Source organism: Juglans regia, chromosome 12, assembly GCF_001411555.2.
Source record: "Juglans regia cultivar Chandler chromosome 12, Walnut 2.0, whole genome shotgun sequence".
Lineage (NCBI taxonomy): Eukaryota > Viridiplantae > Streptophyta > Magnoliopsida > Fagales > Juglandaceae > Juglans > Juglans regia.
In genome coordinates, this window is record NC_049912.1 from 16,139,896 (window position 1) to 16,167,342 (window position 27,447).

Below are 27,447 nucleotides of genomic sequence, written 5' to 3' on the forward strand. Positions count from 1 at the left end.
CTAGATCTTCAAGAACGCTTTTCCCAACAAAATGGTCCCCGTATCTATCAACTTAAGAAGGCTTTGGCTGCTTTGCTTCAAGACCATGATCCGGTAAGCATTTACTACGGAAAATTAAAAGCTCTATGGGATGAACTTTCTATATATGATCCCATTCCCCCTTGCAATTGTGGTACTATCAAAACCTTGCTGGATAGATACCAAAGAGATTGCGTGTTTCAATTTTTAATGGGTCTCAACGACTCTTACTCCCCCATCCGAGACCAAATCATGCTTATAGATCCCATTCCCCCTATTCCCAAAGTTTTTTCTCTTGTCCAACAGCAGGAACGACACCACCAAATAACCTCTCATACCCCATCCCCCGAAACCATGGCTATGGCAGTAAAGAAACCTTCCAAATTTTTGTCTAAACCACACCAATCCTTCAAAAAAGACCGTCCATATTGCAGCCACTGTAAAATCACTGGTCATACCTTCGAGACCTGTTTCAAGGCTGGCAATGCTGAGCCTCCCGTTTGCTCACATTGCAACTTGACTGGCCACACCATTAAGAAATGTTACAAACTCAATGGATATCCACCTGGCCACAAATATCATATCAAGCAGCAACAAAACTCTGGTTTCATTGCAAATCAGACCTCTCTTTCGTTTGCCAATGACTCTGAAGACAACAGTGATGACAAAGTTGGTTTGACTAAACTACAATATCAGCAACTATTGGCGTTGATCCAACCTCAGGATTCTCCAATTGCGGCTTCTGTCATTCACTCCAGGAACCCACCTCAATCCTCTCTTCACACAGCATCATGTTCCAAAATGTCTGGTACATCCATTTCTTTGTCAACACACACACACACACAAATCCATAAATAAATCTTCCATCACTTGGATACTAGACACAGGTGCTACAGACCATATGGTCTGCAGCACCAACTTTTTTACCTCCATCACATCCACAGTTAATTACTTTGTGAAATTGCCTAATGGCCATTCCGCTCCTGTTACACACATTGGCACAATTCAGTTAGCAAACTCTATTGTTTTACACGATGTTCTCTGTGTGCCATCTTTTTCTTTCAACCTTATTTCAGCAAACAAACTAACTTCTACTCTCCATTGTTGTTTGCTCTTCTTTTCCACTAACTGTGTTATTCAGGACCTGCACTCATGGATAACGATTGGGAAGGGTGAGCTTATGCATGGCTTGTACCACCTCATTTGCAAAGAAGTTCTCCCCTCAACTCTGTCCACTTTCCTTTCGGCCAACTCATACAGCAAAAATAAAAATTTCACTTGTTTTATTTCCATTGCAAATTCTATTTCTCATACTCACCTATGGCATTGTCGCCTGGGCCATTTATCTTTTCCTCGATTACAGTTAATTTCAGATTCTCTTGTACACAAGCAAATTTCATCTATTAATGAAAAATCTTGCACAATTTGCCCCTTAGCTAAACTTCATCGTTTACCTTTTCCTGATAGCTCACACTCTTCATCAAGAATCTTTGAGCTTATCCATTGTGACTTATGGGGTCCTTGCTCCACAATTGCTCCTGATGGCTCAAAGTATTTCTTGACTATTGTTGATGACTTTTCACGAACTACATGGCTTTATTTGCTTGCTGCCAAAACTGAAACCAGAAAATGTATTGAAGCTTTTTACAATCTTGTTGAGACACAATTTCAAGTGAAAATTAAAATTCTAAGAAGTGACAATGGTGCTGAATTTAACATGCAAGAGTTTTTCAATCAAAAAGGTATTATTCATCACAAGAGTTGTGTGGCAACCCCTCAACAAAATGGCATTGTTGAGAGGAAGCACCAGCACTTGTTAAATGTAGCCCGTGCCCTTCTTTTTCAAGCTGGTTTTCCTTTAACTTACTGGACTGAATCCATCCTTACAGCCACATATATCATTAATAGACTTCCCTCACCCATTTTACACAATAAAACTCCCTATGAGCTTCTCTTTAATAAGAAACTCGATTATGCTCATATGAGAATTTTTGGTTCCTTATGTTTTGCTGCCACACTTATCCAAAATAGAAAAAAATTTGACCCTAGAGGTCGTGCATGTGCATTCCTTGGTTATCATTTTGGTACCAAGGGTTACAAACTTTTGGATCTCAAAACTAGCACCATCTTCATTTCAAGGGATGTTACTTTTCATGAATTTACTTATCCTTTTCAAACACCTCTCTTACCTCCTCCCACAAACTCACCTACACCCATTTTTTCTCCTCCCTTAGCACCTTTATCAGATTTTCCCACTTCCAACCCTTCTACTCCCATAATTTCTTCTCCTTCACACCATACCTCTCCCATTGCCTCTGCTGATTGCCTTACTCCCTCATCCTTTTCCCCTCCTTCTCCATCCATTAATCCCATTCATTCTTTGCCTGCTGCCCCTGCACTTCGCAGATCCAGTAGAACCAGAACTGTTCCACAATATCTGAAGGATTTTCACTGCCAACAAGTCAGGCTTTCCTCACCTCAGCAATCAGACTCCAAAGTAGATCCTTTAGAAAATGGTAAGTCTTCTTCTCTCTCTGATTGCTTATCTTACAAGCTCTTTAATCCTTCTTTTCAAGCTTTTTCCTCATCCATTTCCATTCAAAATGAGCCAACTTCATATAACCAAGCAATTAAAGATCCTGAGTGGTGCAAAGCTATGGATGCTGAAATTGAAGCTTTGGAAAATAATCATACTTGGACCATCACTGATTTGCCTAAAAAAAAAAAGCAATGGGTTGTAAGTATGTCTATAGCATTAAATTCAAATATGATGGTACTGTGGAAAGACTTAAAGCTAGACTTGTAGCTAAAGGCTACACTCAACAAGAAGGCATAGATTACACTGAAACTTTCTCACCCGTTGCAAAGCTTATAACTGTTAGATGCCTTCTTAGTGTTGCTGCCATCAAAGGATGGTATTTACATCAATTTGTTGTAAATAATGCATTCCTTAATGGAACTTTACATGAAGAAATTTACATGAAGAAACTCCCGGGATACACTAAAGGTAAACCAAATCAGGTTTGCAAATTACTTAAAAGCCTTTATGGCCTCAAGCAAGCCTCACGGCAATGGAACTCTAAACTCACTTCATCCGTCATTGCCTTCGGCTTCATCCAGTCAAGGTCTGACTACAGCTTATTTACAAAGCATGAAGGGGACAGTTTTATTGCTTTGCTAATTTATGTTGATGATTTTCTGGTTGCTAGCAATTCAAATGATTCCATTGCTTCTCTAAGATTTTTTTTGAATAACGAATTCAAAATTAAAGACCTTGGCTGTCTTCGTTATTTCTTGGGCTTGGAAATTGCTAGATCTTCCAAGGGTATACATATTTGTCAAAGGAAATATGCCTTAGACATTTTGGTAGATTCGGGTATACTTGGATGCAAACCCCTTAGACTTCCTATGGATCAACACTTCAAAATCAGCAAGTTTGAAGGCACTTCCACTTCTTGATCCTAGTCAATTTCGAAGGTTAATTGGTAGATTATTGTACCTCACAATAACCCGTCCTGACATTTACTTTGCTGTTCAATTATTAAGTCAATTCATGGATCAGCCTTCTTCCTCACACCTGACAGCAGCTTACCGCATTTTAAGATATATTAAATCTGCACCTGCTCAAGGCCTTTTACTTCCATCCTCATCTCAGCTTCAACTTACAGCTTATTGTGACTCGGATTGGGCCTCTTGCCCGGATTCTCGTCGATCTACAACAGGATATTGTGTGTTCTTAGGACAATCGCTAATTTCTTGGAAAACTAAGAAGCAAATGGTTGTCTCAAGATCATCAGCTGAAGCTGAATATCGCTCCATGGCTGCCACCTCTTCAGAACTTACTTGGCTTCGATATCTTCTTCATGATCTTGGTATTTCTCATCCACAAGCTGCCATTCTCTACTGTGACAACCAAGCAGCTCTTCACATTGCTGCAAATCCGGTATTCCATGAGAGAACCAAGCATATCGAACTTGATTGTCACTTGATACGTGATAAAATTCAAGAAGGGAGTTTAACTACAGCTCATGTTTCGTCTCACTCACAGCTGGCCGATATCTTCACTAAAGTTTTACCATCTTATCTTCTTTAAGCACACTTGTCCAAGATGGGAATAGTAAATTACTATTCTCCATCTTGCGGGGGGTGTCAACAGATATAGGCCAAGACTAAAGCTACAAGTCGTCTCATACATTCAATTTCCTTTATTTTTATTGTTGTTTGCATTAATAGTTTTTTTATTCTTTTGTACATATCTATTAGCTGGCATAAAGTGAGAGGTTTAGGTTGTTAGTTTGTTAGAGGGTCCTCTGTATATATGCTCGAGAGCACAGACCTGTATTGACACGAGAACTTTGACAGAAAATGAAAACATAGCTTTTCCTCCATTGATCTGCTCTTTCTCTTTTCTTTGTTCAAACTGCTATTATTTCATCACCTTACAGTTTGCAAATTTATTTTTTAATTTTACTATTTTGTCAATGTCTAAATTTGATGTTCACTCTAACAGTTCTCCCTAGGATCTATATATTTGTTCTACATGCAAGCAGCGACTGATCACTAGTACAGTAGCTGAGTTATTCATGATATGTAGCACTATAACTCTATTACAGATCGTGTGCTACAGCATATACAGATGCTTCTCTACACAATAATATTTTCGGCTAAAATATATGTTCAGGAGAAAACGTTAATGCAAGCATATCTACATTATTGATCCAGTTCGTCCCGGAGCTTCTCTATCATCTTATCTCTCTCAGCAACAGCCTCCAAGAGTCTCCTGTTCTCTTCCCGTAGCGCCTCAAACTGGTACACTATCCCTGCAACCAGTGCCTCTATGGCCTCATCGCTCAACTCGAAGGCGCTCTCCACAACCCTCACAACACGCCAAAGGCTCACCACAACGAGCAAGCCACCTCCTCTCCTCGCCAAGAACACTTCTAAAACCAGTGCCCCTATAACAACTGCACCGTCCACCACGTTACCCGGTCGCCTGAAGAACGAACTGCCTAGTCCCAAGGCTAAAGCTACCGTCCTTCCAGAGAGCACGCTCAAGATTGCAATCCCTGCCCAATGGTACCAAACTTCCTCTGCCTTGTTCGTTTTTGGAGCGCATTTAAGTAAAGAGGAGGAGAGTTCGAGGATAGTGATGATAAGGTCCAGAAGAAGCAGCAAAATGGCAATAACATGAACCGAGTTGGATTCGAGAAAATTCGCCAACTTGGTTCTCCATGGTGCTCTGTTGATCAAATCTTCCCAGGGGGAGTTGAAGGAGAATCGCCATGTTTTCCGTCTGTACCAGCTTCTTAAGAAATTCTGCACCGAGGAGTCAAGGGATTCTATGGAAAATGAGTTGGTGGCCGGAGGTAGCGGTTGATGGATTTGAGAAGAAACGTTGATGGATGTAGAATTTTTCATTTATGCACGCATGTTGTAGAATGATGATGTTTTTTGTACTTCTAATATAGGAGATCATTGATGATACAGTCTTCATCTTAGAGATCGTACGTGAAGTGAAAGTAAAATAATCTTTCGAGGGTTTTGGCACGCTTTGAGGTCACGTACGTTTAATTCCATCTTGCGCCTGTTATTGTCGGGCGCCATGGAAGACCTTTTTGGATAAGTAATGGACGATTGAAGAAGCGTCAAGTACTATTAAACTAACGAATGATAACGCAAGCAGATAAGCTGCCCGCCCAAGCGCCTGCGTACCCTCTGATCCCCAACCTCTCTGATCTCCATCCCTCACGAAACCCCACCTCCTCCTCTCTTCGTTTTCCTAGTCATTTTCCCTTGCTTGTCAGTTAGGCCTGTCCACATGTTTTAAGTGTGGCAATATGAAGTATTAAAAATTACTTTTTCTTTTTTTATGACGTTCAAATTAAATTAGGAGTTTGGACCTTTAATTTGGTCTTGATTTGTCTAATTTATTGGACAATGCCAGAGGTAAACTTGTTTTTTATTTTTAATTTTTTAAAATATTTAAAATATTTTTTTTTTTTAAAATATCAAATTATTCATAGTTACTTTTTTGACTATTAAATAAAAAAATAAAAATTACAATTATCATTTTTATCGATTACTTTAATCAATCTAAGTAACATTTTCTATCTTTATTATCCATTTGAAATGGGTCTTAAACATGATTAACGAGGATCTGAACATCATATCAATGCCCAATCATCGTATGTTATTGTTAGGCTCCTACCACTTGGGAAAATTGCATCAGCACTCATCATGATATATATAGCTAGGTTGAGTGTTTTGAATTTTAGGCCACGTTTTGTTTTTAAAAAACATCTCATCTAATTATTACAGTTTTTTTAATTTTTAATATAAAATAAAATAAATAATTCAATTTTTTCAAATTTCAAAATAAAAATAATATTAAAAAATATATTCTAATAATATTTTATTCAATTTTTTAACTTTAATATTAACTCAACTTATTTCATCTCCTCTTATCTAATCTACGAAAACAAACGAACCCTGGTCGTCATAATGGTGGGGTTGTTCTATCGTGCATGGATAATGGCTATGTGGTGCTATATAAATATTTCTTTACTTGTTTTTAGAACTGTGGTAATTGCTTGAATGATCTTTACCATGTTTAGTAGCTTCAATTCCATGTATTATATATAGGGAAGGTATTTTTTTTTCTTTTGTTTAATTAAGTCACTTTACCCAAATAGGGATCCCAATTAATCATCTCTTCCATTCCATTGCTTTTCACTCAAATTTGCTTAAATCCGAATCTGACTAGCAAACTTGGTGTGATCTCATGATTTGGTTAGAATAATGCATGCCTTGTCTATTGTTTTTTTTTTCTTTTTCCTTTCCAAGTTGTTGTTTCCATAACGACTCTCACTTTATGGTCGTTCCTAACTTTTGGGTAATATAGATCTCTTAGCTTCCTCATGAAAATCTCAACCTTGCAATTAAGTAAAATAACTGGTAAAACTTTTCCTTTTAAGGCAGGTAGCTTAATTATTTTTACTTGCTCTATATTTCATCAAGAAGTTCCAATTGGAGGGGACATTTAGACCCCAGGGCTTCAAGCCCATCTCTCTCTAAGGCCAAGCCCATCTATAAGTTCAAGAAGAAAACATGAGATATCTTCTCCAGTTAATAAGGGATCAAGAAGGATAAGCACACGGGACTGGTGACCAAAGTTAATCGTCATCACGCCACATCCTTCTATAAATAACTCGGTAGAGGTAACAAACATCTTCATCTTCATTTTTCATACACTTATCTTTATATTGTTATTGACTCAAGCATCGGAGTTTACACAAGGCGACAAGCACCATCTCTTCATTACTATAGTCACAAACAACTGATGCTCATGAACTGTCTCTACCACAATCAAGGTCCATGGTTACACGTTTGCAAACTGCATCCTCCCACCCATGTCAATATAATGATGGCATCGTTCGATGGCCACCACCGCCTTAGGCTCATCTTTCAACCTCCTCATCTGTCCCATACCCGAAACCCCTTCATGTTATACTATTGTACAAAAGTTTCCAGATTGGCAAGAGGCTATGTCAAATGAATTCAATGCTCTCCTATGCAACGAAACTTGGACACTGGTCCTTGCCTCCGAAGTTCAAAACATAGTGTCCTGCAAGTGGATTTTCAAAACAAAGAAACGTGCAAATGGCACCATTGAAAGAAGAAAAGCCTGCCTCGTGGCAAAGGGCTTTCTATAGCAATCCAACATCAACTATGATCAAACTTTCAGTCCTGTGGTGAAAGCTACAACTATACGGCTTGTGCTAGCTCTTGTCGTGACAAATAATTGGCTGATTCAACAATATGATGTTCAAAACGCATTTCTCCATGGACCTCTATCGGAAACAATTTTTATGGCACAGCCTCAAGGCTTCACTCATCCACAATATCTCACACATGTCTAAAGGCAATTTATGGCTTGAAGCAATCACCAAGGGCATGGAATTCTCGCCTCAGCAAAAAGCATGTGGAACTCGGGTTCACCATCTCACTTGCGGACTCCTCATTATTTATTAGAATTAATGGTGCCTCTGCTCTTTATGTCTTAGTTTACGTTGATGACTTGCTTGTCACTGGTTCTAACATGAGTTATATAAGAGCTTTACTTCATGACTTAAGCTCAGATTTTCCAATTACCAATCTTGGCAAGCTCAACTTCTTTCTAGGTATTGAAGCAACCTACAACAATGATGGAATCCTCCTCACTCAAAGCTAATACATTGTTGAATTGCTTGAAAAGACAAACATGAAACTTGCCAAACCAGTCAAAACACCAATGGCAACCTCCGAAAAATTGAGCATGCACTTGGGTCACATGCTTGAAGATCCATCTCTTTACCGAAGCACTATAGAATCTCTTCAATACCTGTCGTTCACAAGGCCAGACTTGGCTTTTGCAGTGAGCAAAGTTTGCCAATACGTGCATGCTCCATGGGTCCCACACTGGAAAGCAGCAAAACGAATATTACGGTATCTCAAACATACTTCTAATCTCGGTTTGCAGCTCTCTAAATCATCATCGATGAACATCATAGCCTTTTCGGATGCCGACTGGGCTATCTATCTAGATGAGATAAAATCTACAAGTGCTTATTGCTTGTTCTTAGGATCAAACTTGATCTCTTGGTCATCCAAATAGCAAGCCACCATCGCAAGGTCATCTACTAAGGTAGAGTTTAAATCAGTGGCAAATGCCACTGCCGAAGTGATAGGGGTACAAAATTTGTGCAAAGACTTTGGCATTAACCTCATTGTTGCACCAATTCTCTATTGTGATAATCAAGGAGCAACCTATCTATCTTCCAACCCTGTTTTTCATGCAATTACGAAACACATGGAAATAGATTTCCACTTTGTGTGTAATTGAGTGCTTAATAAGTCACTCACAATGGCTTTTATCTCAAGAAGAGACCAACTTGCAGATGTTCTAATGAAGCCACTGTCTGCAGCAAGGTTCCAGTTACTTTGCTCAAGTCTACGCCTACGTTCACTACAGCTTGACTTGAAGGGGCCTGTTCAAGCATTATGTACACTGCATGCACGCCATGTGTAACAGCCCGCTAAAAATTCATTGGTGGAATTTATATTGACCTTAGGAATCTCGTGAAAATTCTATAAGTTTTTACGACTCGACCAATCGCATAGGTTTTAGTCTGTCAACATAGTCAGTGTTATCACTCACTATGATGCTAAAAATATGAATTTTATTTATTTGAGATAGTTAGAATTGTCAGAATGCATTATGGTCTACGCCATTAGACTCAGTGGATTATTTAGAATTTTATGACGCAATAGCCTATTTTCATAATTCCGGACGAAATGTCTATTGGAAATTGTGAAATTACTTTTAGGGGCACTTCGAGGTTGAATTTTGGTAAAATATTTTCACTCTAGGTTAATATGAATATTTAGGAATTTTTAGTGTTAAGTTTATGATTCACTTTTTCGGAATGAATAGTAATCTCGGTAAGCGCACCAATTGCAGTGTTTCAAAATCACAGTGTGGAATGTCCAAATTAGATTAGAGAAGTTTTATCTGGACACTTGGTAAGATCTTAGCCACACTTAGTGAATAATATTAGACACTTGGTACCATGAGGAACGTTTGATGGATTTGAAGGAATCAAGCTGTGAAATCATGCCACTTAAGCAAAACTTTGTTTCATCTACTCAACCAAATTATGCCAGATCAAAGAGGGCTTCAATCCTAGTAAAATCCTAAATGGTAGGAGTCCAATTAAAAGCCCAAAAGTATGGTTGAAATCAGAACCCTAAACGGTTTCCCCAAAACCCTAAAGTTGGCCTCTAAACATTTTCTAATTCGATTTCTAACATTGTGTTTAATTACCTGATTAAATCACTTCCACATGCTATTAATCCTTCAAATTTGTGTTAGAACATCATTATCCAACCTTGTTAACCTTCAAAAATTGATTGGACCAAGTGATATTGGATTTGGGCTTGATAGCAACCCAAACCCTCTTTAAACCCCAAAATTTAGGCCCATTCGGTTTAGGCCCACTAGGGCCCACGAAATTGACCACATTAACATTGCTTCATGGCTAAGTTTTGTACCCCCACTTGGCTGGCCAGATCTTTACAAAGAAGGGCCTAGAAGGTTCTTGAAATACAAAGCTAAAGGGCCACCTCACTCTTTCACTCTTACACTCCACCTTGAGAAAAGATCTTGGACTGATTTTTATGAGAAGAAAAGGGCAACACTCAACCTTTCCTTCAGTCCTTCACTTTCCATAACTTGTATAAGAGGCTCTCCAGTCCACTTCCCACTAAAAGAAACTCTCCTTTACACGTTTCCTCCATAGAACACAAAAGACACTCTCAGACAGTTTTTCTTACCTCTTTTGAACGCCTGTTTCAAAGCTTTTGTAAGTATTTTCTCGCAAAGTTTCTTTCATGAAAGTTCTTTCTTTTGGAGTCTAGTTTATGTGGATACCTTATTCATTCCATTTGAAGATCATTTCTTTGGTAAAAAGTTGTTTAGACCCCAGAAAGGTCATTTTGGGCGATAAACTAGAGAGTGTGTTATATTTTGGAGTTTTTGACCAAGCTAATGAATAGATCTTGGTCCAAAATTTTTATGGAGTACTGTTAACATGTGTATATGATTATTGGTTGAATATTTGTTGCATGATTAAAAGTTTTGATGAAATATTTTCTTAGGTCTAGAAACTTAGAAACTGGAAGAGGAAAAACAGTTTCTGTTTTGAGAAAGCTTAAATTTTTTATGGTTTAATCTTATTCCAATGGCTTTGATATTTTTATTGGAAGATCCTAAGCATCTTATATACATGTTAGAATGTTATTTTGAAGATATTTGATGTTAGTGTCGAAGATATGAAATTTTATGCATTGAGATATTCGGTTAGACCAGAGTGATGATGTTCTTGACTAAATTTATGTTTTGGGTGATGTTTAACCATGTGATCTTGAGTTTGAAGCTTGTATTTGTTTTAGGACACCTTTTTGAACCATGTGATGCTTTGGTTTGAAGATCACTTCTTTATAAGTCATGGATCAAGAGGTTGATCAAAACAAGTTAGAAACAAAATTCTGTTTTGAACTTAGAAGAAAAACCAAAAAGTTCAAGTATGGTTTTAGTGATTTTGATGACTTTTGTTCATGATTCAAAATATGATTATCCTTAGAAATATGCTATGAGTATAGTAGAAGAAAGATTTTGGTTTAATCATGAGTTTTGAGATTTGAAAGATTTACAACAAAAATCAAAGGAAATAGCCTTGTAAGTTTCGGCCATATAGAGTTTTGATGGTTGTGCTTAGTTTTAAATTTTTCTGAATTGATATTTGAACTTAGGACAAAATCTACATACCTTATGTAGATTTGGTGATTTTTAGAGTTAGGATGAAAAATCCTTAAGTTAAGGCTAAAACGATCATTTTCCCACATGTAGAGGGTAAAATGGTAATTTTACTCTAAGTTGATATTTTTTCATTCCTAATTGTTAGTGATTAAGTTCTAATTTTTAGAAATCACTACTTTCAGTTTCTCATGATCGCACTTAAGTTTTGTCTCAAAGCGCAAAGATCGAGGTAAGTTAGCTTTTAACTTACTATCAATTTAATGTGTATGAGTGATAAGTAAGGGAACTAAAGTCTATGTAAGCATGTTATCATAATTACCATGCCAAGTCATTATATATTTATCTGTTACACATAATTTATTCTATCATGAATTATTCATCTGTTACACAAGATATTCTGTCACGTATTGCTATACATTGCAAGTATGTCATGTTAAGTTAAGTATGCCATATGTTACATGTATTTCATGTCACTGTCACATGTTACGCCATGTTAAGAAATGTTGTCTGTTACATGGTATGCCATGTTACGAAATGTTGCATGTTACATGTATGCCATGTTATGAAATGTTGTCTGCTACATTTATGTCTGGAAGTATGTCATGTCTGTCGTCTTACATTTATGTCACGTTATGCTACGTCGGGACTTCTGTCTTTTATGTCAATTTCATGTTACGTCACGTTACGAAATGTCATGTATGCTAGTTAAGTTATTCATGTCAATCACGACCCTAAGCGCTAGGATGGGGTAATATCCTAGTGGAACTCCTTTGTTTACGCTGAAGTGTCTAAATAGGTGTGAAATTCCTTGTATTGACGAAGTACAGTCAACAGGTTGCGAATAAGGCCTAATTAGCTAGTCACTGGAGCGCACCAGACACTAACGCCGATGGTGCCGCACATTATGTTACGTGTGTTTACAGCAAGTGTGGCACAAACAAATAAGTCATGGGGCTACAACAATTGTGGAGTATACACTACGTGAGACACAGCAATTGTGACACGTAGAATACGTGGGGCCACAACAACTGTGGAGTACGTATTAACGCACTCACAGCCGGTATAGAAACCAGTGACGTGATGTGGTAATCTGCAGGGACACACGGCTGAAGGGGACCTGCGTAGCACCCATATTGGTCACTTTAATGATTAAGTCTATTGAATAAGATTCCAAGTTCATGCATTTCACGTTCAAGTCATGTTTCACGTTATGTTATGTTTAAGTTTACGTTCAAGCAATTATGGTAATCCCATGAGACAAGAATATGTTTCAAGTTCATGTTATATTATGTTCACGTTTACGTTATGTTCCAAGTTCACATTTATGTTATGTCATGCTCAGGTTCAAGTTCATGTTCAAATTATGCATGTTCATGGTTCATGTTATGTTTCAAGTCCATGTTATGTTTCAAGTTCACGTTCATGCTACGTTTCAAGTTCATGTTATGTTTCAAGTCACGTTCATGCTAAGCTTCAGTTTCAGTTTAAGTTATGCCAATTATGTTATGTTGTATGTCAAGTTATGCTATGATTACTTATGATTTGATTATACATTCATGCTTTTACTGCCATGCATGCATCATTAACCTGTGTGGAAGTTTCCTGTTAACTTGCTGAGATTTGTAATCAAATCTCACTGTGGTAGTCCCAACTACCATTCCCCCCGAATGGTAAATTTTGTTACAGGATCTGAAGGAGAATCGAGAATCGACCAACTGGAAATGATCGACTAAACAATGGTGTGACGTAGATAGTAGTACAGTAGTTACCTCATTACTACTTGTATTTGTGTTGTTCAATCTCCAACAATCTTTTGATCAAAACCATTTTGAACTAGTGTTGTGATCTCAATTGTTTAGTACGTCATTATGTATGAAGTATGTTTTAAGTATTTGAGATATTTCGGTTTGGTGCATAGTATTGCTGAAGAAAAAAATTATCCGCTGCGAATATTGCATAATGCTAGATGCATGTTAGGAATATTGCATCTTATATGTCATGAACATGGGCAGGTAACCTTGTGTTGCATGTCTCGATGCTTCAAATGTCCGTCTGATCCCAAGCGGAATTTGAGGGCGTCACACCATGCAAACCACAAGGCATGGCCACCACCCAATAGCAATATTGCCAAAGTTCCTCATGTATTGCTTGCAAACCATGCATCATAGAATGCACTGCCACTACCTCATACGGATACTGCCATTGCTACACAGCAGCACTCCATGACAACCTCCAGAAGAATTTTAGTCTGCAGTGCATTATCGACTAATCATCCATTGTAGTTTTTCTCTTTTATTTTTTGTAAATTTGTTATAAAGTATATTCCCTTTTTATACCTTTTGTACAAGTATATATTGAGAGGCAGTGCCTCATTGTAAACTTGAGATGATAAATACAAAGGAAATATTTCCATAGAATTCTTAGCTGTAATTATACTGTCAAATCTAGGTATCATTTTGCAATGGGGTTGTTTCATCATGTGAATCATGCTACTAGTTTATCCTCATCAAATCATAGTGTTATGTGGCGGAAATTATGGAATATGTCCCTCCCTAACAAAGCATTGAATTTTGCATGGCGGGCATGTTCAAACAGATTACCTACAAGATCTAATTTGCTTAAGAGAAACGTGATTACAATTGTTTTTGTATCCACTGTGCTGGGTAGATTGAAGATATCTTTCATGCTATTTGTTTGTGCCCAATTGTTAAGCAGGTATGCTTTTCAAGATGTAGCAGAATTGTGAGATTTTTTCCTGCTGAACACACTTTTGTTGATTTGTTGTGGATTTTAATGTTGTTTGACATGTCTACAGTTCCATTTTTTCTCACTATCTCATGAGGAATATGGAAGTATAGAAACTAAAGTGTTTGAATAAACAAAGGAATCCATTTAACAAGTTGTGGATGATTGTATTGATTATGTCACTAGTTTTACTTCTATCAAAATAGTCCGTTTGATTATGAGAAAGTTAAAGATCTTACAGTGGAAACCTCTTCCATGGGGTAAGCTGAAATTGAATTTTGATAGGGCATTATTTCATGATACATGCGCCTATTATTAAGGAAATACAGCAGCTTCTTCAACACTTTTCAGATTGGGAATTAGGCCATTGGTAGACAAGGAAATACAGCCACTCATTTGATAGCTAGACATCCTTGTACAGTTGATGATATAGCTCAATGGTGGCATACATGACTAGATGTTATATTAAATAGGGTGTTGATGGAAGTTAAACAGTAATGCATTTGTCTATTGTTTGGTATTGGTTAGTGTCATTGTAACATGTGAATTACTGTACCTTGCTTCTTGATTTTTCAAGTATGAATGAAGTATCTCTTCTTTGCATCTAACCATTATCGCAAAATTGAGACTTTAAACCATAAAACTTCTCCCAAAAACGTGCTCTCTATTGGCAATAAAAATGGCATTGGAATGAATTAAAGGGTCGTGTCAATGATCTTCTTATGTCCTCTCTTTTCAAATCGCCCAGAACTAGAACTATTCCTCAGTAAAACACAAGACTAACTAAAATCCCTTCAATGCCTCTGCCCATGACCAAAATTTAAAAAATAAATGTCTCTTTTTACCTTCGATTTCTTAGCTTTGGTAGTTTTGCATCTTTTATTGGTGAAATTGCATTGAAGCTGCAGGTGTGAAAATGGAGGTGAGTGAGGGGTGCTTGAAAACAGAAGATGCAAGAAATTGTGGGTATTGATATTTAGAAACAATTGTTTGAAACGGAAAGGGTTTGTTGGTTTGAGAAATGATGAGGTTGAAGGATGCTGCGAATGAAGGTCTACATTGGACTGATTTTGAAGACGAGCCAACGACTCCGATGACTCATTGCCACATCAGTGCAATGAGAACTGCTACAGATATAAAGTGATTATATAAAATAAACTCACAAATTAATGTGACTTCATGAAATCTGTTAGATCTATTTTATAATAAAAGTAACTTTACAATCTAATATACCACATTAAGCCACATCAGTTTGTAGATTTATTTTTGTATAAATCAGTTTGTAGATTCGAAAATGAGATGAGATGAAATAAGATGAGATGAGATTAAAGTTAAAAAGTTGAATAAAATATTGTTAAAGTATATTTTTTAATATTATTTTTATTTTGAGATTTGAAAAAATTGAATTGTTTATTTTATTTTGTATTGAAAGTTAGAAAAGTTGTAATGATGAGATAAGATGAAATGAGATGTTTTGTCAAAACAAACAAATCCTAAAGTATTTTTGATTAAGGAATTAGACCTCTCTCATGTACTTTCGCAGCAATCTTTTGTATGCTCTGATTTCTTTTTGACAGGACTAATCATGTTTTGATTAACTGTTAGAAAGAAATATCAAAGAATGGGTACGAGCTTGAGAAAAAAAGAGAGCCTGATTGAGAAGGAAAAGAAATTTGGTGGATTCGGAGCGGAGACTGCGCAAGAAAGAGGAGAGTCTTGGCCTGAGATTGACGCGTGTCATTAAACAATTTAAAGCATATGACTACGTTCTAAAATATCATTTAAATATAAAATAATTTTTAATTTTTAATATAACTTTTAACAACTTTAAAATAAAACATAAAATTAATGCAAATCTTACAAATTTTAAAATAAAAATAATATTAAAAATTTATATTCAAACAAGTTTATAACTTTAATTATTCAATTTCACAAATTGCAATAAAATACTTATTTTTTTTTTCAAGTTATTCTCTCTTTTTTAAAAATCTAATAAAATATATTCAATTAAATTATTTTATTATTATTAACAAAATTTTAAAAAACTTTATATACCCAAACATTTTTTTAATTAAATATTAGAGTACTGCACAATGAATTTCACACAAAATTTACGTAATGAATATTAGATAACCCAATGTAAATACAAACCAAGATTTAGCTAACAATCCCATTAAATTATCTACATTTGAACAGGTAAATGCAATTTTTTTTGCTTATAAGCCACAATAATTCTACGTATTTGCATGGTTATTGGTTCCCAACTATTGAATACTTTGAATAATTTCTCTTTCCTTAGACTCTCTCTCTACAAAAATTATAAATTATTATAATTAGCAAACAAAAATTATAAATTAATTATAATTTAATTAAAAAAATAATTGACATATCTCTTTAAATATATAAAAATTAAGTTTTTAATTGATGACTTGGCAGTCCACCCGCACTACTCGGATTAACTGCAAAGCCAAGTTTGATTTGTACTTACAAACCAGCAAACTATTAAATGCAAAGTCAAGCGGTGGTTCGCAAAGTTGCGAACCGTGCAATGGTTTGTCAACACGCTTTCAAAACAAATGGTCAAGTGGTGCAAATTGCAATGATACAAATTAGAACTTGACGTCAACTCCTCATCGTCACCTCTGCTGTCCCTCAAAAGCCGCTTAAAGAAACCATCCTCCTCGGAATCATCATCTTTCTCCGTCGACTTCCTGAAAAGCAACATATCTCGAATCTTTGAACCCATCTCATCCTCGCCACTACTCTGCGAAAGGCCAAAGATCGGCGAGAAAGATCGTCGAGGCTATGGGTTGTATCGGGGACAGAACTTGCCCGAATGATGCGCTCATGAAGGCCGCTAAAGTACTCGAACATCGACGGGAGAGGAACCCCATAGCCAGCATTATGCTTCTATTCAACGATCACGATGAACGTTCATGGAGACAGAGGTATGGATGTGCGTACGAAGGTAGCCGACGACGACGACGGCGACGATGCACGACGGGGAGAAGGGGATTGAGCGATCTGCAAGAGAAAATTCTTGAGGGAGACGAAAAATCGAAGTGGCACTGGGATAACTTTGGGAGAAACTGAAAAGGAAACCGTTGGGGGTGGAGCAGAAAAAGAAGAAAACTTAGATAAATGGAAAAGAGATTCATACTGCCCCATAGTGAAAAAGGAAAAATGTTGTAGTTCCCGGCGTTCATGACGCAGTACCCGTGGTTGACGAAGACGATTCCAACGCGTCGTTTCTGCTTCCCTCTCAGTGGCCCCAACCCCACAGCGAGGAGCTCCTTCTCGCCATGGAGGAGTCCGATTTCGATGAAAAGGTACCTTTCAACTAACCCTTTTTTACTTAGATTCCATCTAACGCTTGATTTCCAACAAAAGTTTTAATCCTTCGATCTCTTTGTGAGGTTGTAGTCAAACATTGCCTTTTGGGTTTTGAAAGATTTAACGGAAATTGCATTCTCATGTAACATTTCGTAATTTCTGAGTCATTCTCATTGTAAAGGATTAGAGGATTAGGTCTAATTACATTGGTACCATACGCTGGAGACAATGCTAAGTATGATTTGGATTTGAAATTAATATTTTATGTCACCTAAACCACCATCTGCACACAATCAAGAATAAAAAGGCTTTAGTTTGAAGAACTGATCGTTAAGAGTTTTGCTTTCCGTGTGTGAGAGGCTTTGTAAACTTATAATCCGGTGAGTTTTGTTCACTGATCCAGTATTTAACAGAAATTCTTGATCTAGCTGGATATGTTTTTCTGAATTAAATGTATGAGACTTTATTGGATTATTTTTTACATGTGAGCCTCCATAATCCACATGCTCGATTCAAAATATGATACTGTATAGGTTAGTTAAAAGTTTAGAACTTTGGTTGTTTCGTCAGATTGCTATAGTTGATTTCATAGTCTTAAACTAATGTCGTATGCAAGTTATTTAATATCGTAACTTAGCTGAACAAGCAGGAAGAGTGAAATCGGCAATGTCTATGAATTGTCTCCTCCAATTTCTTCGATCTGTGTTCCTTAAACATTTTTATATTGATGGGTGAAATCTACCTCGGCTCTTGCTCTTTATGATTATTACTATCGTACACAACATAAAATTAATCTGCCAGATTAAAATGATGATCCGAACAAACATTATGAACTGTTGTGGTGAGGATGATTAGTTGGACTTGAGTAGCGCTAAAGGTTCATATAGGGTTGTATCTGTAATTTTCTCCTACCGTAGAATGCAGTAACTGGGATATGTTTTGTGAGGGATAACCATAACCATTGTAGTTGGATATGATCCTTTATATCTGGATATTTAATTGGGTCATGATTAAACACATTCTGTACCTTTTAGTTAATCCATTTTTTCCCTTTTGATATTTACTACTTATTGAGTGTTAATATACATTAGCTTTATTTATTCACGATATTTTAACTTTATTTCAGGAAACTATTGTAGACATCGATCTTGACATTAACTCAAATACAAATGAAGATGATCATAACTCTCAGGCTACATTATCCAAGAGGAGAAAAATCCAGCAGAAATATTAATTGAACAATCGTGTCTCATACTAATTGTATCTATTTTACATTGTTTTAACTTGAACAACTATATATATATATATATATTACATTTTTAATATTGTAAATTGACCATAAAATATTTATTGGTAAAATGAACTCTTTTATATATGTATGTTCCATTTTATATATTAATATACAGTTTGTTAGCAGTGTTGACTTATTTAATTATAAAATTCAGCATAAATAATGGTTCGCTCATTGCGAGGGTTATATACTTATAATTATAAATTAAATTATTAATTAATATATGGTTAATATAATTATAAAATATGAAAATAAATAGGAAAAAATATTATGATTATTAAATTATTATTATTTTGACTAATTGATGGACATTTTAATATAAAAATCTTTCTTAAATAAAATAAAAATATATATATAATTTTAGCCAAATTTTACATTTACCCATTTCAATCCCAGTGAGAGTTGGATTCCAAAAAAAAGAAGAAGGGACAGTCAGGAAAGCTTCCGTCAGAAGTTTGAGTTGGCGTGATAGCAGATACAACAAATCAATAGAGAAAAAACTCGAAGGCTCCCCGGTAAGAAATAAAGGAAAATGATAGCTAGGGGTCATAGAGCTGCGAGAGTTGGGTCCCGACATGGTTCTCGAGAAATAAAAAATAAAATAAAATCTAGAAGAAAAAAATAAGAGGATTTAAGGCTCGTTTGAAGAGTTAGATATGAGAAATTTGAATAAGAATGTTTATAAATAGTAATAAGATAGTTTGAGTTAAGTATTTTTTAAGTTTTAAAACAAGAGAAAAAAGTTAAATAAAAAATATTATAAAGTGAAAATATTGTTAGAATATAATTTTATAATATTGTTTTTATTTGAATATTTAAAAAAGTTGAATTTTTTTATTTGAAAGTTTAGACAAGTTGTAAAGATTAATTTGAAAAAAGTATAATATTCGTTTGAAAATATCTATATTTAAATTATATTTAAAAATGAGATAAAATTTTAAAAATAAAATCTATTTCCAAACAAGTCCCCTCGAGACCACGGTCGCTAACTGTCAGAAAACAACATCAGCCGGCCAAGAAAAATATAATAATATTTTAGCTGGCCAAGAAATCATGATGTATTTTTAAAAAGAAAAATAAAAAAAACACAAAAGGGTATTTATTTAGTACAGTTCTTCTTTATACAGTCGGTAGATACAACTGGTGTGCAGTCGTTCCTGCCACGTCAGATTTAAAATGAATTGTTTACTCTTTCTTTAAACGCACATATCCTCTCTCATCAGTTCTCTCATCAGCACTCTCTCTCTCATCAACTCTCTCTATCTCTCCCTCCTCGGGTTGTCCTCTCTTCCATCAGCTCTCTCTCTCATTAACTCGGTCTTTCTCTCTCATCAGTTCAGCCTTTCTCTCTTATCAGCTTTATCAGTTCGGACTCTCTCTCTCTCCCCTCAGCTCTCTCTCATCACTCTCTCATCTGCTCGATCTCTCTCTTATCAAGTATCTTCACGTCAGCCCTGTTTGCACGTCGTTTGCACCAGGCACTTGCAACAACCGTTTTTCTATTTAGTATGATGTAAGATGTCTTCCAAAAGTTTTGAGAGTATTTTAATATTTTTAACATTAAAAAAATATATATACACACAAATTTACTCGTGGTAAACGGTTTCTTCGTAATAAAGAGAATTTCAATTTTCAATCCCCATGCCGGCTCGGCTTAAGGCCTAGGCAGCTTAGGCTACTGTCTAAGGTCTTCTGCTAACACGAGTCCTAAATTAAAAATAAGAGAAAATAAAAAAAGAATGATGCAATTACGGCTAAGCATCGATCAAGTTGGAGACAGAGTCGGAGTCGAAAAATCCTACTTTCAATTTTGACTCCGATTTTGTTGGAGGTCAAATTCGATTGACTTTCGACTCTGATTCTGCCTTCTGTATCCTCCAGTCCGACTCTGAGTGAAGTCGGATTTGGACTTTTTGATTGAATTTTTTTATTAGTTTCATATTTAACCAAATTTTAACAAAAAGAATTTTGTGAGCTTTCAAATTTTATTCTTTTTCAAAAATTTATTTAACATGTAAAACAAAATCATTCATTACTATTTACTTCGGTTTTACTAAAAACATAAGTTACAAAACCAAAATTGTAAAACTAAATCATTCACTATAAGTTAAAAAAATATGACCAAAATTACAAAAATAAATCATTCACTACAAGTTAAAAAAGCATAACCAAATCTACAACTAATCACTACTAATTTATTACAACTCACAAGCCAAAAATAGAACATAAAAAAGGAAAAAAAAAACCTAAAAAAACTTATAAGCCACCAAATTTATTACTTGTTCCCAACTACAACAACCAACAACACAAATTAAAATCAGGTTATTGTCTTGTTCCAACAACAAATAAAACCAAAGGAATCCAACAACATCAATCATTTGTCATCCATCCATCATCATCATCTATCCTCCCAAATTATCCAGCCAACAAGTTCACATTCCAACAACAAAAGAAAAACAACAACAAATATATTGTGCCAATTCAGAAGAAATACCACAGAGCTAGCAAAGAGAAAAAAAAAATACAGAGAAAGAAAGAGGGAATCAAGAGATGAAATCCTACTATTCTTTCTTTGTTCAGCTTCTAATACCAGAATGCTTGGCAATTGCATGTGGATCACAGGCCTACAATTTCTTCTACTTTATATAGCAGCGGCCAGGATCAGCCTGCCACTCCACAGGAAGGTGTTGCTACCCAACAACAGGAAAACCAGCAGTAGATTTTAGCATCTCTGGGTTTCGACCATACTATAACAGTGGCCAATACGAGATATACTGCCCTTCTAACAACAATTTTAATCCATCAAAGCTCTCAGACCTGATCTATAAACTGCATGTAAGCTGGCCATCACTAGCATGCCCAAGTAGCGACAGTACAGGCTTGTGGTCACATGAATGGACTAAATATGGAACTTGCTCAATGTCTAGATATGACCTAACTCAACATTGTCAGAAAGCATAAAACCAGAAGGAAACTGAAAACAAAACAGAGGTAAAGGGAGAAAAAGTTCTCTGCTTGTATTCAGTATGCAAAATTCCTTACTTTCTCTATACATATCCATCACTATATATATGCACATTACTTGCCAAAAGAAGAAACTTGTATTGCTATACTGATAGGAACCAAAGTGGGCCTAGTCTTAAAGATCATTTGCAAGTTTCAGATGGGTCAATCACAATATCAAGAGCCAAGAAGATCAAGGATGCGATGCAAGATTTGGTGCAATTCACTTGGGATGAAGCTTGCGAGAGCCCAATACGATGGGGCATGAAAGAAGGAGAACCAGTTTTGATCCATTTGATACAAGTTGTGGAAGACATGACTTAGAGTTATTGTTTGGGTCTATTGTTATTGAAGTCTTTCAATTTGTTAAATGATTTATTTTATTAGTTTAGAATAAGTGGGCTTAAGAATGCTTAGCCCACATATGTCTTATTTCTTATGAACTAGGGTTTTTGGGAATGCCTTGTATTTCGGCCAAGAGCTTATTTGGAAAGTCACTTTTTAGGAAGTAGGGTTTCTTGAATTTACTGTAGTGTTACTGTAGCCGCGGCATTGTTCATTCAGGGGCATTTTGGGTAAAATAGGCTTTATTTTGGCTAGGGTTTTGATTAGGTTTGAGTTTAAGTACTCTTTGTAGCCTCATTTGAAATGTTAGACAATATTGAACTTTCATTGTGAGTTGAGTTTACTCCTCTTGTTCTTCATTGAACTTTTGAACTTCTCAAAGGTAAATCACAACCTTTGTGGCATTCCTCGATGTAATCTGGGTTCTTGAGACGGGTTTTTCAACGGGTCTAGATTTTAATATAATCTAGATTCTTGAAAAGAGTTCTCATCGGGTTTAGATTCTCCATCAATTGACTTGATTTTGGCTTTCTTGGGTGAGTTTTCAAGTTGATTTTGGGTTCAATGGATTCCATTCCAGCGGATTCATATCATTTGGTATCAGCGCAAGGTTTCCAATCAAGACTGATTCTATCTTTTATTTCTTGGATATTTAATTCTAGGGCTTCAATATTCTAGGATTACAAAAAAAAAAAAAAAATGTGGCTGCCAAATTTCTTCACTATTCTTAGGGCTGCCAAATTTCATTGCTCTAGGGTTTGTGTTGGCTGAAATCTCTTGTTCTAGGGGTTGCCGCATATCACACTTATGCTAGGGTTTTTGAGTTATTGTTAGGGTTTTCTCAATTCCTTATTCTTGATTGTGATCAAATCAGTTGGTGAAAAGACAAGAAAAGAAAAAGAAAATCTTCCAGAAAAAAAACAAATTGTCCAGAAAAAAAAAAAAAAAATAATCTGAAATTTTTTCTTGAGCCTTATCATCAAAAGGGCCGCATACCTCATTCTAGTTGGTATCTTGTCTTATAATTATTGTTTCATTTGTATAATTTTCTTGATTCACGTGTCGTTTTTTATTCTTTCTGCGTTTCTCTTGTTTTTGTTTCTTGGACCTAATTACTTGGGATAAAACAAGGTTGCATTGTCTTGATTGAATTCAATTAGTTCTTAAAGAACTTGAGTCTGAGAACTCTTGAGATAAAAGGCAAGAGAGTCTAAGACTATTATCGGATAAAAAGCCAATTAAGAGTGAAACACGAGTGGAGTGTCATTATTTGAGTGTAAGGGAGTTTGTGAAGTTTTCTTTTTTACCACTAACATTCTTTTGTGCAGCACCTTACAATGTCTTACCGGAGTAGTTCATCACCCAGGGGGAGAGCAGATAACTCATCATTTGTGTTGAAAGTCATGCAACAACAGTTTGAGCGGTTGAACTTTGTGTTGGGTGATGTGAGGGACAGGTTGGATCATCAAGAAGCAATGATTAGAAATTTGCAAGGTGGGAGAGATAGGAGGCGACGTGGGCCTAGGGATGAAAACGAGTATGAGAATGAAGGAGATGGTGAGGATGAGGAAGACTTAGCATCTAAAATTGGGTCGGGTAGACACAGAAGAGTTAGGCGTGAAAGAGGACTTGAGGGGAATCTAAGGGGTCGGGATGGTGTAGATAGAGACCTTGGGAGCATCAAAATGAAAATACCATCTTTTCAAAGTAGAACTGACCCTGAGATTTATCAAGAGTGGGAGAAAAAAATAGAGTTAGTGTTTGATTGTCATAATTACTTTGAGGAGAAGAAAGTGAAGTTGATAGTAATTGAGTTCACAGATTATGCTATTGTTTGGTGTGATCAATTAGTGACCAATAGGAGGAGAAATTATGAGAGGCTTGTTGAGAAGTGGGGAGAGTTGAAAGCTCTCATGAGGCGGAGATTTGTACTAGCCACTACTATATGGACCTTTACCAAAAGATCCAAAATCTTACAGGGGTCTAGGAGTGTAGAGGATTACCATAAGGAGATGGAGGTGGCGATGATTCGAGCTAATGTAGAGGAGGATCGGGAGGCCACTATGGCTAGATTTTTGAGTGGTTTGAATAAGGATATAGCCAATGTAATTGAATTGCAGCATTATGTGGAGATAGAGGACATGGAACACATGGCTATGAAGGTGGAGAGGCAGTTAAAGAGAAAATGGACAACAAGGTATACTTCCGTTTCTAGCACTACTTGGAAATCAAAGTGGGATAGGAATGATCGAGCTGAAGCAAAGAGAAAGACCGAACCACCTAAGGGAAAAGATGAGGGAACTAGCAACAAACCGAAGGTAGAATCCCAACCTTCACGGAATAGAGATATTAAATGTTTTAAGTATTTGGGTTCAGGACACATCGCTTCTCAATGTCCAAACAGGAGGGTGATGACTATGCGTGACAATGGAGAGGTGATGACTGAGAGTGAGGATGATAGTGATGAGGTGTCCAAATTGGTTGATGCTAATGATGATGATGGGGTGGTATACCCCATGACATGTGAGTCACTTGTTGCCAAGCGTGCTCTCAATATACATATTAAGGTGGATGATGCAGAGCAATAGAGAGATGACATTTTCCATACTAGATGCCACGTCAACAAGAAGGTATGTAGAATGATCATTGACGAGGGAGTTGTACTATTGTGGCTAGCACTACTTGGTTGAGAAATTGAATTTACCAACCTTAAAACACTCTAGACCATAAAAATTGCAGTGGTTGAATGATTGTGGGGAGGTTAGGGTGGACAGACAAGTGTTAGTTACTGTTTCTATTGGGAAGTATCAGGATGATGTGCTTTGTGATGTTGTGCCTATGCATGCTGACCATATTTTGTTAGGGAGGCCGTGGCAGGATGATAGGAGGGTGACACATGATGGGTTAAAGGACATGTACATCTTTTAAAAGGAGGGCAAAACAATCAAACTTGCTCCTTTAGCTCCAAGCTAGGTCTATGAGAACCAAATGAAACTGAAAGATGAGAGTACTCAAAAAAGAAAGAGTAAAAATGAGAGTGACAAAAAAAGAAATAGTGAAAAAGTGATTGAGCAAAAAAGAAAGAGTGAGAGTGAAAATGAGAAAAAAAAAGAAAGAGTGAAAAAGAAAGTAGACAAGTGGCTGAGACTAAAGAAAAAAGAGTAGAGCCATGAGAGAAAAAAGAAAGAGAGTCTGCATAGAGAAAATGAAAGATAAAAGTGAGTTTCTATCCAAAAGAGAGTGAGGTTAAGTGGGCTTTCTTTGCAAATCGCTCTATGATTTTTCTTGTTTATAAAGAGTCTTATCTTACTCTTGATGAAACTAACCGGTATCTTCCTAGTTTGGCTGTTTCTTTGTTGCAGGAGTTTGAGGATGTATTCTCGGAAGAGATGCCAAATGAGTTGCCACCCATTAGAGGCATTGAGCACCAGACTGATTTTGTGCCCGGAGCTGCTATTCTAAACCGACCAGCCTATAGGAGTAATCTAGAGGACACAAAGGAGTTTCAAAGGCAAGTTGAGGATTTGATGAGCAAGGGGTACGTGAGGGAGAGCATGAGCCCATGTGCAGTACCAGTGCTACTAGTGCCAAAGAAAGATGGGACGTGGAGGATGTGCGATGATTGCAGGGCGGTCAACAATATCACGATGAAGTATCGCCTTCCTATTCCTAGATTAGATGATATGCTTGATGAATTGCATGGCTCATGTATTTTCAGTAAAATTGATCTTAAAAGAGGATACCATCAAATTAGAATGAAAGAGGGTGCTGAATGGAAAACTGCTTTTAAGACTAAGTATGGATTTTATGAATGGTTGGTTATACCATTTGGACTTACAAATGCGCCCAATACTTTCATGAGAGTAATGAACCATGTCCTACGTGCGTTCATAGGCAAGTTTGTGGTTGTGTACTTTAATGATATCCTAATGTACAATAAGGAGTTAAATGAACATATTGAGTATTTGAGATATGTGTTTGATGTGTTAAGATGTGAAAAGTTGTATGCTAATTTCAAGAAATGTACCTTTTGCATGAAAAATGTTATTTTTCTTGGTTACGTTGTTAGTACAAAAAGTATTGAGGTGGATGAAGAGAAAGTCAAGGCCATCAAGGAGTGGCCAACGCCAAAAAGTATCACTGAGGTAAGAAACTTTCATAGCTTAGCTAGGTTTTGTCGACGTTTTCTTAAAGATTTTAGCACCACTGTTGCACCCCTCACTGAGGTAATTAAAAAGAATGTTGGGCTTCATTGGGGGGCTAATCAAGAGAATGCTTTTACCACTATTAAAGAAAGGTTGTGCACTGTATCTGTGTTAGCATTACCTGATTTTAACAAAACTTTTGAGATTGAACGCGATGCCTCAAGAATAGGGATTGGAGCCGTTTTGATACAGGATATGAGGCCTATAGCCTTCTTCAGTGAGAAGCTAAGTAGGGCGTCCCTGAAGTACCCTACTTATGACAAAGAGCTTTATGCTCTTGTTCATGCATTAGAGACTTGACAGCACTACTTGTGGCCTAGGGAATTTGTCATCCACACCAATCATGAATCATTGAAGCATCTCAAGGGTCAAGCTAAGTTGAATAAAAGACATGCTAGATGGATGAAATACATAGACCTTTCCCTATGTCATCCGTTACAAGCAAGGTAAGGAGAACATTGCTGTTGATGCTCTATCCTGAAGGTATATACTTCTTACTTCTATGAGTGCTAAAATGCTTGGGTTTGAATATGTGAAAGACATGTAGGCCGATGACGCTGACTTTTCTGATGTGTATATGGCATATGATAAGATGGCATTTGGTAAGTTTTACAAGCATGATGGTTATTTGTTTAAAGAAAACAAACTTTGTGTGCCAAGTTGTTCTATGCGTGAGTTATTGGTGCGTGAGGCACATGGTGGGGGATTAATGGGACACTTTGGTGTCAAGAAATCTTTAGACATTTTGCATGAACATTTCTTTTGGCCTAAGATGAAGAGAGATGTCACTCGCATTTGTGGCAGGTGCATTACATGTAGAAAGGCCAAATCTAAGGTTATGCCACATGAATTGTATACACCCTTACCCATTCCTAGTGAGCCATGGGTAGACATATCTATGGACTTTGTTTTGGGGTTGCCTAGGACAAAACGAGGTAGATATTCTATTTTTGTGGTTGTGGATAGATTTAGTAAGATGGTTCATTTCATTCCATATCATAAAACAGATAATACCACAAACATAGCTGACTTGTTTTTCAGGGAGATAGTGCGACTCCATGGTGTGCCCAGGAGTATTGTTTCTGATAGGGATGTTAAATTCCTTAGCTACTTTTGGAAGGTGTTGTGGGGAAAATTAGGTACTAAACTCT

General features: G+C 36.5%; 1 protein-coding gene across 1 annotated transcript; it reads right to left on the minus strand.

The window, feature by feature from the left end:
• Nucleotides 1–4,417: 4,417 nt before the first annotated feature.
• Nucleotides 4,418–5,624, minus strand: LOC108993830 (voltage-gated hydrogen channel 1). Its single transcript, XM_035683692.1, has one exon. The coding sequence runs from the start codon at nt 5,434–5,436 to the stop codon at nt 4,729–4,731; it is 708 nt and encodes a 235-aa protein (XP_035539585.1). The 5' UTR covers nt 5,437–5,624; the 3' UTR covers nt 4,418–4,728.
• Between the last annotated feature and the right edge of the window lie 21,823 nt (nt 5,625–27,447).

Coding starts and splice junctions, on each gene's coding strand:
- LOC108993830 (XM_035683692.1), bottom strand. CDS start 5,436: ATGAAAAATTCTACATCCATCAACGTTTCTTCTCAAATCCATCAACCG.